Source organism: Hyperoodon ampullatus, assembly GCF_949752795.1.
Source record: "Hyperoodon ampullatus genome assembly, chromosome: 11".
Lineage (NCBI taxonomy): Eukaryota > Metazoa > Chordata > Mammalia > Artiodactyla > Ziphiidae > Hyperoodon > Hyperoodon ampullatus.
Window position 1 is genome coordinate 85,277,791 of NC_136924.1, and position 16,880 is coordinate 85,294,670.

The 16,880-nt window shown below is 35.6% G+C and overlaps 1 protein-coding gene across 1 annotated transcript; it reads right to left on the reverse strand.

The window, feature by feature from the left end:
• Positions 1 to 600: 600 nt before the first annotated feature.
• CMAS (cytidine monophosphate N-acetylneuraminic acid synthetase) lies at positions 601 to 16,614 on the reverse strand. The gene is made up of 8 exons (XM_079714356.1): positions 16,341 to 16,614; positions 9,818 to 9,960; positions 9,503 to 9,658; positions 7,619 to 7,752; positions 5,785 to 5,879; positions 5,232 to 5,403; positions 4,304 to 4,457; positions 601 to 1,182 (listed from the first exon to the last, which is right to left on the reverse strand). Exons 1-8 carry the CDS (start codon positions 16,598 to 16,600, stop codon positions 992 to 994), a joined length of 1,305 nt encoding a protein of 434 aa, XP_079570482.1. The 5' UTR covers positions 16,601 to 16,614; the 3' UTR covers positions 601 to 991.
• Between the last annotated feature and the right edge of the window lie 266 nt (positions 16,615 to 16,880).

A 16,880-nucleotide genomic window follows, 5' to 3' on the forward strand; every position in this document is an offset into this window, starting at 1 on the left:
GGACAAGATGTAAAGGAAATTAAGGTAGAAGATGATCCTTTTTTTTTCCAACTTATGTCTGGCCTATAGGGGCAGATCCACCCAGTCTTGACTGGAAAACAGCTTCCTATATAGCATGGCGTGAATGGCTTGCTTCTTGCTAGAGTTTTACATGAACTCTTTTTACAGTGGAAACAGATGAAAATGTTCCACAGGAAATGGTTATTGTTTTTATTAGGTAAGCATCCACATTTATGAGCTAATGTCCCATTCTTGGAATCTAACCAGGTAGGAGAGAGATTTGTGCTGGCTGTAAAATTGTGATAATAGCCAAATTTGGTACACAAAATTACCATGATCTCTGAGGTAACTGCAAACGATTTACTACAAACCAATATACAACCTTCACAATACATGAATTTCTTCAGACATCTGTATTTGTATTTATGTGCTGTATGTATCCATATATGAAGTACAATCAGATGCTCTACAGATGGTATTTAGTGGCTTGTTTCTCACGCTGACTGCATGGTCAGTGTTTAAAGGAAATAAGGCAATGTTTGGTAAATCTCTTCTATAGCAACAAGACAGTTTTCATCAAGTTTGTGAAATGTAATTTTATTAATTAATAGAAGGGCATGTCTTACCAGACAAACTGTCCCAAAATAAATAAAGTTTCAGCATTATTAAAAGCACACAAACACACAATTTTACAGGATACAATACAAAATCAATTTTGATGATGTTCTTACTTGATTTACTAAAAATCTGAGAGAGACTGTAATCAATCTCTTAATAATGATCCTGCATAAAGAGAAAAGTACAGCACAGTTATTTCATAGGTTTTGGAGTTACAGTTTGAGAAGACTCTGCTTTAAAAGATATTAAGATATATCACAAATCAAATCACACTCTCTGTTAACATTACAGCATGGAATTGTACTTAATCAAAAATAAAAGAAAAGTGGCTGAAGAAGGCTGTATACTTTCTTTTCCAACATAACACTAACTTCTATTTTTGGCATGAATTAATAACCTTTTCCATTAGTAGGAAAACGTGCTCTGCAAACTCTCGGAGGGCACCACGGCCACCACTGCTTTTGCAAATATACCCAACAGCCTTCTGGGCAGTGGCACAGGCATCAGCAGGAACGCCACTGAGGCCCACTTTCTTCAAGCACTCCTCATCAGACACTTCATTCCCTATCAAGTTAAAGAAACACTGGTTGAATATTTAAAGAGAGAAGAAATTTTCTTCCTAAATAATGCAAACAGCAATCAGTAAGTAATTCTGGCAACTTCAGACACTGTATATTAGAATACTACAGATTAGATGGAACAAAAATAAAAGCATTTCCAAGTATAATAAATACTTAAGGTCTAGGGTTTTTCCTAAGTAATTCATACTAAACGCTTATCAATTAGAGGAAAATGGAGTATACTTTCTGCTTGCCATGCATATTACAATTACTAGAAATCTAATATAAACTATAATAATTATTATAATTTTATAATATATATTATAATTTATAATAACTTTTTTATTAAGGAAAATTTCAAACATGCAAGAATCCCAAATTTATCTAGAGTAATTATTATTTTGCATTATTTATCAATATTTTTGTCCATTCCCTGCCCCCCAAGTTTTTTGGAGGAAAGGGAGAAGAAGGAATTCCCAGACAACATACTTTACCCATAAACTCTTTGCCATCTGTCTATAATACATACATTTTTAAGAAACTGACACAATATCACCCAATCAACAAAATCAACACTAATTCCTTAATATCATCTAATAACCTAGTACATGCTCAAATATCCTCAGCTGTCTCCAAATTGTCTTTTTATAGTTGATTTATTTGAATCAGAACCCAAAAAAGGTCCACATACTGCATTTTGTTGCTATACCTCTTAAGTCTCTAACAGTTCTCTCTGATTTGTATGCTGCTTGTTGAAAAATTACCATCACGTTGACATAACTACATCCTTTCTCTCCCTGCCTTGCTTATTAGTTTCTCCACCTCCCCCTCTTATTTTATTTTTTTGGTAGGATGAATTTCAGAAGCTCCCAGGATCTAACATTCACCATTCTGCATATAACTATTACTATAATATAGACCAAATACTACTAATAAATGTTGGTTAAGAGCGTTTGTTTTAAATCTGTTCTACATTTATCTACTGAAATTTTTTCTTGTATTATTAAATGTATTGAAATTTGAACTGTTTTCAATGAAAGATGATAAAAATTAAAGTATTTCTTTGCATAACCCACCCCTGAAACTAAACTTTATTAAATTTTATTTATAAAAGTGTTTATTAGAATAAATGAATTCAGTAAAGTTGCAGGATACAAGATTAATACATAGAAGTCTATTGCATTTCTATATATACTAATAATGAACTCTCAGAATGAGAAATTGAGAAAACAATCCCATTTAGTATTTCATCAAAAAGAATAAAATACCGAGGAATAAATCTAAGGAGGTAAAAGACCTGCCCTCAGAAAACTCTTTAAGACACTGACAAAACAAACTGAAGATGACACAAACAGATGGAAAGATATACTGTGCTCATGGACTAGAAGAATTAATGTTGTTAAAATGATCATAACTACACCAAAGGCAATCTACAGATTCAATGCAATCCCTCTACCAAAATACCAAAGGCATTTTTTGCAGAACTAGAATAAAACTAAAATTTGTATGGAAACAAAAGACCCCAAATAGCCAAAACAATCTTGAGAAAGAAGAACAGAGCTGAAGGAATCATGTTCCCCTGTTTTCAAAAGCTATACTCATTAAAGCAGTATGTTAAGAGATTAATCCTAAGAGTCCTCATCGCAGGGAAAACATATTTTTATTATCTCATATGTATCTATATGAGATGATGGATATTCACTAAATTTACTGTGATAATCACTGCATGACATATGTAAGTTAAATCACTGTGCTGTAGACCTTAAACTTATACAGTGCTGTATGTCAGTTATATCTCAATAAAATTGGAAGAAAGAAAAGTGTCAACATTTTAAAGGAATACACTTTTATACATTTATGTGGCTGACACAAAATACTGCTCTGATTTTTAAAATAAAAATTTGGAGTTTATTCTCTATTTTCTTGATTTTCTAACCTCTACTTTTTATAGTTTTTTCCTTATGTGATATAAGTAATGCATATTCTTGGTAGAAACTTTTTAAAAAAATAAACAAAGGCAAAAAAAATCAAAATTAGGCTAATTAGTATTATTTATGGATAATCACTATACTTTGGCATATATATTTTAGTTTTACTTATATAAATGATATACACTTATTACTAAATGCATACACTATTTTAAGGATTTTATATTATCTTCAATTTCTTTCCCAATAGCCTTATGAAGTTTGATTTGTGTTTATACTATAAATAGGAAAACTAAGGCTTAGAGAAGCTGCTTAAGGTTGCACAGGTAATAATAAGTACAGCTGGGATTTGTTATATGTTCCATTAAAATTGTTTTCTTCTTACAAAAATTGGATCATTTTCTATCAAAGGTTCTACAGTATTTTTCTCCACTGAATCTTCACATGTGATTCAAAGGCTATTCCTGAAGTCCTCAGATCACGTGCTCCCAAAGCATCCCTGTGCTTCTTCTGAGGCCCATATTGTCCTTGTAAATATTTACCTCATACATGGTTTATAGTTATTATGTATTTTAATAACTTTTCATTACTGATATTCAAAAATGTTGACATCATTAGACTGTAAACCCTGTAAGCAATAAGTCCCAGCAACCAGTTTCAAGTATGCATAGAGGAGACACCTGATAAATATACTTGCTTAATGCTAAAGTGAAAAACTTGTGACATGTGACCATGTCAAGGAACACATATTACAGCATTGTTGTTTTTTTTTTTTTTTTGCGGTACGCGGGCGTCTCACCGCCGTGGCATCTCCCGTTGCGGAGCACAGGCTCCGGACGTGCGGGCTCAGCGGCCATGGCTCACGGCCCAGCCGCTCCGCGGCATGTGGGATCCTCCCAGACCGGGGCACGAACCCGCCTGCCCTGCATCGGCAGGCGGACTCCCAACCACTGCGCCACCAGGGAAGCCCAACAGCATTGTTTTTAATGGTTGCATAAATCTATTTTTGCAGGATATTTAGGTGGGTTCTTTTTTTCCCTCCATTATTGGCGTATTTGTTCAATTTCTTTCCTGGAATTGGAATCTGGGGAGTCAAATCTATGTACATTTTAATAATAGCAAAAAATATTCAGAATGTACTTCCTATATATCAGAAATCTTCAATCCATTATTATGGCTGAATAGAAAGATACCAACCAAGATATGCCACTTCTTTCCAGCACAGGCCCATTTCTTTTCTCCATTCATCTACAACTGCAAGCTTGTCTGGTACACTGACTTCCATTTTGCAATCCAGTTTTAAGGAAGAGAGAGTCTGCTTTGAACAGGCCCTTTCTGAGATTAACCTCACCTTAAGAAAAAAAAAACAACAAAAAAAAACAAAGGGCAAAATGAGAAAACAGAAATCTCTCATAATAAAATAACACCTTTTAAATAATACAAATCACAAGTGAGTAGTCTGAAGGATAATTAAGTAAAATCAACTAATTTATTTTAAAATGATGAAGCTTTAACACATTTGATTGCTAGTAGTCCAATAAAGGCGAAAGACTGTTTTCTACAGTGGGAAGGATTCTATTTACAGGTAAAAAATAAAATATACATTGTCTGATAACAATCTAAGGTTCTCCAATAATTCAATTTATTCAGAGGAAAGTCTAACTTGTCTCTCATGCTGCTCAGAAACACGTATTTAAGATTTCTAGTGAATTCTAAGAAATCATCTTAAATTTCATTTTTGAAAATACACATAAGTATTGTTATTTTGAATTAAAATTTTCAATCGTAAGAATAAGCTACATTTAAAATATCCACCTGAGATTTGCTCTTTTCCAAATGCTGACACCTATTTTCTGTGAAATCTTTCTGGTTGCAAGATCCTATCGGAAATACTAGATAGCACCTACTATCATACTCATTAAATAAATAAGAAAATTATTTGATAGACAAATTACTAATTCTACTCATCTAAAAGTAAACAGCACAATTTTCTAGGCATGTGAAAGCTAAATTTCAGATATTTTAATTGATAATACTAAAAACGTAAATCTCTTATTTCCCTCACATGTTCCTTGACCTTAAATCACAATCTTAAAATGCATTGCTATGTTCAGGGGGCACATACCTCAATACCACTTTTCTTTAATAAACTTATCCCAATAGCATCTTTTATATCATAAGATATTATTTCTTTTTGATCTCCTGATACATAAATGTGGCCATTGGTTAGACATCCATCAATATTGCAAACGAAAAGTTTTATCTCCTTCAGCTTCTCTTTGCCAAAATAGCCAAATCTAAAAGAAACCAGAATAGACTTTTGAACTTTAGTGTGATACTAATCACTTCCTCTCATCTGGCTAACACCAGTAAACTTGATAACCCATTTCCATTTAATTACTCAAACATTACCTTTCCAAGTAACCTCACATATACACTTCAACTTACAGTGCAAAGATTTTAAGTGTGGTCTAACCAGATTATGTGCTTCTCAAGTTACTGAATAAGCCATCTATAGGCATATTTTATGTATATGTCTTCCTCACATAAGCAAAATAATTACAAAAGATCCTAAGATTGGAGGATCAAAAATCAGTTGTCCACAAGTGAATTTAAATGTATCTACTAAAAATCATTCATTGTGGTCTAGTGCAAAGGCAATACAATCTTGTTTTTACCTTAAAACTCTTTGTTCTGCAATAGGCCAGTCAATGTCCACATCTATGTCCACACTGTGCTCGGCTCGCATCTCGTAGTATGCCATTTTCCCACCCTAAAGATAGCACAGGTGCCACGAGGACTGTTGTTAACATGCATTCACACATATCAAAAAGTTTATTACAATACAGAACAATGAATCCACTTCTACAGTACTAAGAAAAATGAATAAGCCAGTAATACCAGACATACAACAAATAATTTTTTTTTGGAGGGGAGAGCTTATTGTTTTCCATATATTCAAACCACATAAAACAAACAACCTTGACATTTTTCAAATTCTATTTACACAGTACAAGTTCCCATTTTTCTTTAAATAGATTTTAAAGATTGAAACAGAGTAGAAATAATATGCATCCTCCAGTATTCTGACCACAGGGAATTTTCTGGGAATCCCTAATTGTATCCCCTTTGTTCTGGTAGTCTCTCCCATCATCATCCAAAAGCAGTAGTATAAATGTTTTTGGAACTTCTGTTCCTATTTGCAATAGGGGTAAGATTGGGGAGGAAAAGGAACTGTAGTATCTACTGTACAGAACTGTCTTAGATCCCTGAGCTACAGATGGGAGTGGACAATAACTGTCTGGGTCACATGTGGGCAAAGGTAGGAACAGTGTCATGATCCTGGGGTATGGGGCAAGAGGAGTGAGGCCTTTCTTGATTGTAATCATTTGAAGCTTAATATCAATCACTAGAAATTTTAATTTTTCAGAATTGTCAGTCTCTTTACAAATCTTGTTACAATGAGAAACCTATTTTTCTCCACACTTTAGGAAAGGGTCAAATCACAGTCCCCTTAGCAAAGAGCTTACGGAGGGTGGTATCTATAGATGTCAAATCTAATTTTCCTGAATACTCAAACTTAACTGAACAGCCAGCCTACAGTTTGCCTACTGACCAGAAGATTGGAAAAATTCCTTCCCCTTAGAGAATGAGTCACATTAGAATTTTTACTATAAAGACTGGAGTTCAGGGGTTCTTAAATGCTATTTTTTGAGTAACATAAGAACCTGAATCCAAATCCTAACGGTGTCATTCACAACTTGTTTTTGCTTTGAGCCAATTGCTTCATTTTTCAGAGCTGCCGTTTCCTCCTCTGAAACAGAACTAGGAACATTCATTTTATTCCGTTATATAAGATAACCTATGTAGTATTTCATATAGTCCTGGGTCCATAGTAAGTGCTGAATAAAGAATAGCTATAACCAAAATGAACAAATTGTATATGATGTAACCACATAGGCTCTAAAGATGAGAGAGACATCCAACTCCCTTACTGTAAAATGAGAGCATTAAGACTCAGAACAGATAAAATGATATATTCAAGGTTAAATAGTTACAGAGATTTTACTACAATATATTCCAGTTTTCCTGATGCCCAGGTTGGTGCTCTTTCACCTCTACTATACTGTTGTGTTTTTTGTCTCTTTTCAAAGTAATAAAGGTTATTCAACTGTACAACCACAACTTGACAGTAATACAACTATGGATTAAAAACAGAGTTTTGAATGAAATAATATGAATACCAGGACACATATAGAACATTCAATACTTGTTTCATTTCTTATCTTAATGTTACAATTGTAGCAGAATCCTTCCCATATTCACTGAATGAACCCCAAAGATAATTTTGGGGTAAGTGTGCAGGATAAATGCCTCAGATGATAAATCTTGTCAGTTATTGCTTTTCCCCTAGGGGTTAATACTTTCCTTTATGTGTCATACTTCTTTCTTAGAACTCAAAGTATATAGATAAAAGGGTTTGAAAGGTTTTTGCAAAATGAGGGCACAAACCTGTAAGTAACCCATCTCTATCAAATGTCTTTTAGCAAAATAAAACGAGCCATTTTCATATAATTCTCCATCCCAGTCTTGTCGACGAGGTCGTTTAGCTGGATTCAAATTCAGAGGCTCAGTCATTTCACGAACTAAAAGCAAAAAGCTACAGTAAGTCCCAGGTGCTTTGAACACTGAAAATGTTCATTCAGTAATTTTTTTAAAAAGCAAATAAAAATGAACTCAGAAGGTAGAATATTTCTGTATCTAAATAAACAATTTAAAAGATTTTTAAAAGAAACAAAACCTCTAATAATTCTGATGATTTATGTTTGCTTTTCAATAACAATAATAAGAGAAAAATAAAGTATCTTATAGAGAAATTTTGAGTAATTAAAGTTTTAAGCTATTTATACAAATAAAATGCTTTGGGAGGACAACCTTAAAGGCAACCTTAAAATAGTTTCAAAAGAACTGAATTTGTTATAAAGTACCCATAATTCAATATTTGAGCCCTTTAAATCTACTGCTCACTATGTGCTTGTACAGAAATACAATGTATGTGTTATTTATCTAATGTCGTTGAGAAATTACTTGCATGGAATTATTACAGAAAAATGAATACTTCCCCATTAAATTATTGAAGCTTTCATATTGATAGAACTGCTTATATAATGTACGATACATTCTTACCAGTAGTTTAAAAAATACTAATATAAAATATACATAACAATAAATTATGTTTACTTATTATTATTGTTGGTAATAATGAAGGCTGAGCAATACCAACATTAATGATTATAACATGATATAATAAATGAAGCCTTCAGTATTGGTATATAGGAATTCCCTTGGCTTTCCACTAAATTTTTGCCAAATTTGTGTTTGTGGGTGGATACTTTCTGAACTTTTTTAACTTTAATCATATATCCTATAAAGCTCAATATTCAGTTTAACACTGGGCTTCCTTGATTTGTTCAAAAATGTGTTTTTCAAGCTTTAATCCTTCCTATATCTTATTTCTGATATTTAGTGAATAAGTTCAAAATATTATATATATAAAACTTAACACAGAACTTGCTACAGAGAAGACACTCAATAAATGCTTATTGAATGAAATCAATAAATGTAGTCATTGATATATTGCATTGATTTTGATAGCATTCATATTTAGAGGCTGAAAAATCATCATTTTCTGTCTATAACTTTATCTTCTTCTCTTAATTGCTCTTTTGTGGACCTTCTCCATTTTCACTGCATCTTCCCCTCTCCTTTAAGTCAAACATAGTTTACAGACAAATGGGCCAGCTTTCCTACATTCAACAAATGTCAGGGCACTGAAGAGTAATCATACTGCCTTTCTTCAAGTATGTTACATTTAACTATTTGTTGGTGATTCTATTCTTTATTACAGATTTTGCTACTTTATCTGGCTAGAAATCAGGCTCTAGTTAAACGTTATGGAACTCTTTTTGCACAAGAAGTTACAAATTTTGGGAAGCAATTCCACAAATTCATTCTTGAGGTTCTCCAAAATCTTTTGGTGGAAGATTTCTATTCCCACAATTCTATGATTTATAGGGAGTTTATCAAACAAGTCTAGAACAACATAAAAGTATTTGCTCTAGAAAAATGACATGTCTTCCTCAAAATACAAATAGAGGGTTAAAATAATCCTTTGTAAAAAGTAATTTGGTAGAGAATTAATTTGGTCTCATTGTTTTGCCTCAATAATCACAAGATTTAGAACACATTATAAATGTTATTACCTACTAGAGTTAAGAATCCCATGTTCTATTTTACTGCTCCCTTTTTACTCTCCCCACTCCTAAAGAATATTTACATATGAAAAATTAATTCTCCATAAAATGAGCTAAAATAAAGATTGATACAACAGATTACCTCCTTTCTGAATTTCACCCCATCGAAACTGATGGCGTCTCACAACAGAGAAAACAGAATCATATCCTTCTTCTCGAATCATTTCTACAACTTTTTGAAGATCAGTAGGATGTAAACACGGAGAAGTAGCTTGAATATTTCCTACAATGTCAACCTCTTAAAAAGAAAAAACAAATGAAAAGAACATCAAAATAAAGTTCTTTGCAAGCAAGTAATACTAAGATCTAAATTCAAATGTTAAAACAAGTCTTGTGAAATGATAGGCAAGTTGGAAATTATGTAAAATTTTGAATAAACTATTAGTCAAACTCATACCATTGTGATAATTAAGAAATTCTATGATGGCATCTAGTGAGGTAGAACTGTCTTTTGAAGCTTCAGAACTTCTTCGATGAACTTGTGCACCAAATTGTTTGGCCACATTCTCAATTTCATCATGGTCTGTTGAAACCCAAACACTGTACAGATATTAAAAAATAAAAAAATAAAAAGCCAAATCACTAAAAAAAAAATCATTAAAGATAAAAAGGAGCTCTGCAACCCCAAAAATACAGCTTACATAATGTTAGAATAGTTTTTGTACCAGCAAGTAATGTTACAGATCGAAAGTAATATAAAATTTAAAGAAAATAAAGTATTTTCTATGTAAACCACATTTTAAAATGTCTGAATCAAAAATGTGGTCCTAGATGTAATATTTATATTTACATATATAAATATATTATATATAACATATTATTTATATATATATTATTTACATAGCCCTAGATATAGTTTTATAAAATTAGAAAAAAATGATAATTGGTATTTTTGAAGCTACTGGTATATTAAAGACACTAGTAACACTAGAAGTTCAAATCTAAAGAAAATAAAGAAGATACTGCTTCTCATTCCCCATCAAAATCCAAAATATTGTGTATTTAATATACTTGCTAAGAAAAAAATGGATTTGGCTTAGCCAAACCACAACACTGAAAGAGTTTCAAGCTTAGTAGAGACTAAATGCCCAAAACAATCAGACAAGCCAACTCTTTTTTTTTTTTTTCGCCAACTAACAATGGGTACATAAATATCTGAACATATAATCAAGTGGGTAAAGCCACCGATAACAATTAAAGATGTGGAGAACATGACTTGATTGGCTCAGGAGAGCTTAGTTGAACAGCTCTATTAACCACAGCTTACAGAGTTGACCATTTGGACTTTATAAGACGACGACTAAGAGTAAAATATAAAACATTATTTTGGGGGCGTGTACTAGTCTGTACTGAATTGTTTCCTTGACCTTTACAAATCCCCACTGCTAGAAACAGAAGATGTGAGTATTACTCTAGTTTTTATAGTGACATTACACAAAGAAATCTGAATGACTTCTTTGGTATATGCATATACAGTTGACCCGTGAACAGCACTGGTTTGAACTGTGTGAATGTTTTACAATAAATGTACTGGAAAAATTTTAGAAGGTCTGCTACAATTTGAAAAAAAACTGCAAACTGTGTAGCCTAGTAATATTGGAAAAAATAAGAAAAAGTTAGGTGGGACTTCCCTGGCAGTCCAGGGGTTATGACTCTGTGCTTCCAATGCAGGGGGTGTGGGTTCGATCCCTGGTTGGGGAACTAAGATCGCACATGCTGCGAGGCATGGCCAAAAAATAAACAACAACGATGTGATTAAACCAGCCAAGATGACTAAGTATAATACCACAAAAACGCAAAAAAAAAAAAAAAAAAGGTGTGCCATGAACGCATAAAACATATGTAGATAATAGTCTATCCTTACATAGACATGAGTGATATTTAACATAAAGTTAATAATGTTTTACTTTTCTGTTTTTTAACTCTGCCCATCATCACAGGTGTTTTTTTAAAAAAATGGAACAATGTTTCTGACACTGTATTATGAATATGACTGTAATACTGTATGCCATAAAAATTTTATAATGATTCATTCATTAGTGTATAGGCTAGGCTACCGTGAAGCAATCATACTGATTACAATAGGCTACCATAAAGCAATCATACTGTTGCTTCTTTGTTATCAATGCCCGAATCATTATACCTGTAAATAAATATGAATTTCTTTTTCACATTATCTTTTCATTTTTGATGTTCAGTGTTAGTAATATGTGTAATATCTACAGTGTTTTGTAACATATGACAATATTGATACTGATAGGTGATTCCTCTTGTAAACAAAGTAAACTTATGATATTGATACAGTGCAGTAATGTAAATGTATTTTGTCTTCCTTATGATTTTCTTTTCTCTAACTTACTTTATTGTAATATACTATACAATACATATATTATAAAATGTGTTGATCAATAATAAAAAATAAATAAAACATAAACAAAATAAAACATAAAACTAAATAAAACATAATGTGTTTCAGGTCTAGAAAACTCATGGTTACCCGTGGGGAGAGGGAAAGGGGGATGGCCAATATAGGGGTAGGGGAAAAAAAAGGGTTATTATGGGATTACATAAAATCATGTGTGAAACTTTTGAAAATTGTAAAGCACTACAGAATTTAAAGAATCTTTCCTTCAATTAAAAAAATCAATTAAAATTTAAAAACATAATGTGTTTATGTTACTGGTAAGGTTTTAGTGAACAGTAGGCTATTAGTAGTTAAGTTTTGGTGGATCAAAAGCTAATCTGGGATTTTTGGCTGCCCGGGGTGGGGAGGGGAGTCGACACCCCTGACCCCACATTGTTCAAGGGTCAACTCTATTTCTTTTACCCCTTTCATTCAGTATCTACTGAACGAATGAGAACCTGCATGTTTCAGACGTCTATGCTCAACTGTCAAGAGTGAAAAGAAACTAAAGAAAAATTTCTAACATCTCTGGCTTTCATTTATAAATTTAATTTCATTTATTGCCTTTACTATTGGCAGATGATTTAATTTAGAGATAAAGTCAATAAACCCCCACAGTGCCCCCAATTTTTTTTTCAGAGGAAACCTAGTAAACAAGATGAGCCATTGGCTAGGAGTCAAGTGTGTCATATCTACTCATGTCATTCTGTGCAAGGCAGAACATAGGAGCCCTCATTTTCCTCCATCTCAAAATCTGAAATAATTTTGGGATAAGTTTTTCACTGGAAAGTGTCACAAAGTTATATAACAAAGTGAAGTACCAACAAAAATGTAGTGAATTTTTTAAAGAGAGGATAAAAGGAGGGTGGTGAGGGTAACAGAGTAAAAAAGTGAACAGTAAAAGAAAGAGATGAGTCTTTTGACATCTGGTTTCCATCACTAAGTGAAATAAATTACTGAAGCCATTTACTTTATTATCCTGATCTTTACTGTAATAAACATTCAACACCTCAGGATTCAGTGATCTTTTGGAAATGCTAATCAGTAAATATGAAATAACAGAGGTTGGGAAGAGGTTTGCCTGTGTTTCTTCTTTCCTCCCTTTTATTATTCATTCATTCCTTCATTCGTGAAATGATTCCTGACTGCCTATTCTGTTTCAGGCCCTACTCTGGACACCGGGATATATAATCCATTTTCTTGAGAAACTCTCAGCGGATTGGTAGAGACAGCGAGAGGTCAGGAAGTAATAACTAACTTTTCCACAATGCTTTACTTTTTACAAGGTATTTTTATAGTGCCTGCTACATAACAGGTGCTCGATTTGTTGAATGAATGAAACAGTAGATGGTTAAGAGCATGGACTCTGAAGAAAGGGCTTCAAATCCCGGCTCTACCACAAGCTAGCTATATGACTCTAGGTCAAATCTCCCTAAGCCTCAATTTTCAGTAAAACGGAGGTAATAATAGTAGTAATTACCTAATATGATTGTTATGAGAATTCAACATAAATCACAATACAGAACAAACATTTAATAAGTGTTAGCTATTGAAAATAATAAAATAGGAATGGTAATAAAGGAACAGCTACACAGTCTCACTTAATCCTCACTGACTCTGTTGGAAGGAAAACTGAAGTTTTGCTTTCAGACCTTCAAAGGTCCAAATGTCTAATTTGTATGTATTATGTAAGGCAATGGCATTATGAATGCGAAAGCAGCATCTTATAGGTACACTTAAAATACAATGATCATCATTTATTAGAAGGACTAAGTCAGTCAATCATTCTCCTTTGGTTTAGGGGCATCAGATGAGGGAGGGCAAAAGAGAAAGAATGAGCAAACGAACAAACAGGGCTAATAAAATTTAAAATCAAGTATAAAGTAAATGTCAAAGTTCAACGCCAATGGCTTTAGCCTCAGATGAAGTCATACTACATCTAACAGGATGAACAGGAGTATCAACCATGATCCCTACGACAGCAACTTCAAATCATAAACTGCCATTTCAAGGACAACAGAGCATGGCCTTTCATTAATCATAAATCCACACCCTAGAAATGAAACCAAAACTTATGTTTATTTTTCACGTTAGTCAACATTTTAAAAAATCAATTAACTCTAAGATTCACTTACACAGCACTCAACCACTGTTGAAACGAAGCTCTTAAAAACTCAGCTCAAACAACAGCTTTTTACTAAATGAAAATATTATCTCAGCATTTTTCTTGACTGTTAACTCTCCAAGTTAGTGTGCAAAGTTAGCAACCTTGAAAGTATCGTTAGCTTTGATTCTAAGCAGGCCAGAAACTCAATTAAGTCAAAATGATTTTGAACAAAATAATCTCCAGGCCTGAAAAACGCAAATCAGGCAAGCTACAGTTTTCCCCAATTCCTTCATAGGGTACATATTTGTTGAAGGAGGCAGCCGGGGAGAAGCAGGAAGACTGCTCCAAACTGACAGCTTCAGAATAAGTCAATTAAATTCAAATCTAGCCCTTCTGGGTGGTAGATTAGAACTCAAAGGGCAGAGAGGCATGTATAATTGCAAGCTTTCTAAATTAACTGTTTTAAGTGGGCATCCAGGGGCTATCTGCCACAACATAGGTAAATTCTCCCGGCAGCACTGAGCACGCATTTTCGGGGGCTGGGATCATCCTAAGAACAAGGCCTTAAGCTGCTAGAAACCATGACAGAGTTTGGTTGAACACAGAAGTTTGGCTGGAGTTGTTTGTTATGTATGGAAAGTTTTGCAGTTCTCAGCAAAACTACCCCCATACCATAAGGGGAGAGCCTATCTAGAGGAATCAAGAAATAGAGGATTATGGTGACCAAGTGCACTATCCCCTTACTTTCTTTTACTTAAAACTATGTATTATCACCTGATACAGTCTACACTGTTCATATATTAACTGTCTTCTCCCTATTATAATGCAAGCTCCACCAGCCTAGGGATGGACCCTACTGCTATAACCCTTGGTTAAGGACACATAACAATGCCTGTCACATAGTAGGTAGTCAATAAATGTTTGCTGAATGAATGAATCATTTTTGCCCTTGAATCTGTATCTCAAACAAGCCCTACCTTTTCTTGTTTAGCCACTTTGAAAGGGGTTTCTTGACATTTGCAACTGGCGTTGTAAATGCGTTCTGTTCTCCATCTATTATGAATGTGATTTTCCTCTCTAGTTTATGTCACAAAAATAGGATTTTACTACATCACCACTAACTGGATGCACCTTCTCTAGGTCCTTTTTTTCCCCCAGTGTGTACCCTTTGTAACGAGGTAGAAATGTCCAAAAGTCTGTGAACTTAACACGGAAAGAACCATGTCACACACATCTTGCTGTTGCCTTGGATGTGTATGGCAGAAATTAGGGTTCAGTGTTTACTGAACTGAACCAAATCCCCCAGTCTTTCTTTATCACTCCTTTGCACACTTCCTGTTACATTACTGTTATATCCTGTGTGCCAGCTCTTATTTACCTTGCACCACCCAGGACTTCCTTTGGATAAAAACATTAAGAAAATTAGTAAATTTATACTTTTTTGGTACCTCCTTTGTAAACAAGAACAGTTAAATGAAAATCATTTATCCATATATTAACGTAGGTAATTAATATGCTCCCCAAACAGCCATCTCTTTAAAAACCAAAACCCAAACATCAAAAGGTGAAAATAATTTACTTTCCACGGTAACAAATTCAAGCATAATTAGGTTGAAATTACCATGTGTAAATTCATTCTTGGCACAGAATTCTATCTCCCTTCTTTTATGAATGACATAAGCTTGTAACTCCTGACCAATACGGCATATGGCCATGTCTCTAAATGATGCACAATCAAAACTGTCTTTAGGACAAACGAGGTTCCAAAGGTATGATCAAACCATTTATAAGCATTTCATCAAACAGTCCTGCGGTGCGGTTTTTCACTCTCTCGCACCTACATACAAATGTGGGGAGCTGTCTAGATTGTGCTGACTCACAGGCAGATAGCTTAGAGTATTTTCCAAAGGTCAGAAAAGGATCTCCAAGCTGAGCTTGAAATGAGAAAAGCCTTGACAGCCCATTCCATTCATGAACCCGATGCCTCCTTAATTGATCAGCACCAGGTGGGTATCAGACGCCGGGCAACAGGGGAAAGCCAACGGCCACTGCCTAAAGGAGTTCACAGATTATCGCAGACGTTTCACAAGGGAGGACTCCTTTCCTTTTACCCTGCGAGGTCAACCCGGGCAGCGCAGACGGTAGAGAAGAGGAAATCTCCCCCTTTACGGATGTTATTCTCAAGGGCGGAGACAGGAACGGTCCCAAGTTCACGGCTATTAGCAGCTACGGAACAAGGAAGAAGCTGGAGCCCCTCCTCCCCCGGCTGGCAGCCAGGGCCCAGACACCCCGGATCTTGCACAACCCTTCCGGGGGCGATTGCCCCCCGGAGCCCCTGCCCCTCCGGCGGCCCGGCTCCCCATCACGACCCCCGCCCTGGCCGCACCGCCCACTCTCGCACATGCGCACCTCTGGAAGACCCCCGAGTCCAGGGCCGCACGCAGGACCCAGCCAATGAGCGGGACCCCCGCCAGGTGCTTAATGTTCTTCAGGGGGATGCCCTTGCTGCCGCCGCGGGCCAGGATTAGGGCCGCCAGGTGCGGGGGCTTCTCCACACCTCGGCCCTGGCCGCCGCGGGAGTTGCGCTGCAGCTTTGGCGGCCGACCCCGGGAGGGCCGCCCCCGCGGGTTGGAGACGGAGGTGGCGGCCCCCTTCTCCACCGAGTCCATCTTCCTCCCACGCCTTCTCCCCAGCTTCTCCACATCCGGGAGCTCTTGTCTCGCCACCTCAGCTCGGCGCCGCCCGACCTCCCCGCCCGACCGCTCGCGGGGGTGGCTGTTCCCGGCCCCGCCCACCGCCACGTCCCCGCGCCCTCGCGCGGCACGCCGGGAATTGTAGTCCGCGGGTCCCTCGCAGGGTCCCGGAGGCCCAGTAGGCTCTGCCCGGGCGACCCCCAAGTCCAAGCCCGGCACGGAAAAGCCAGAAACGCCCGGAAGGAAGTGTAGCTTC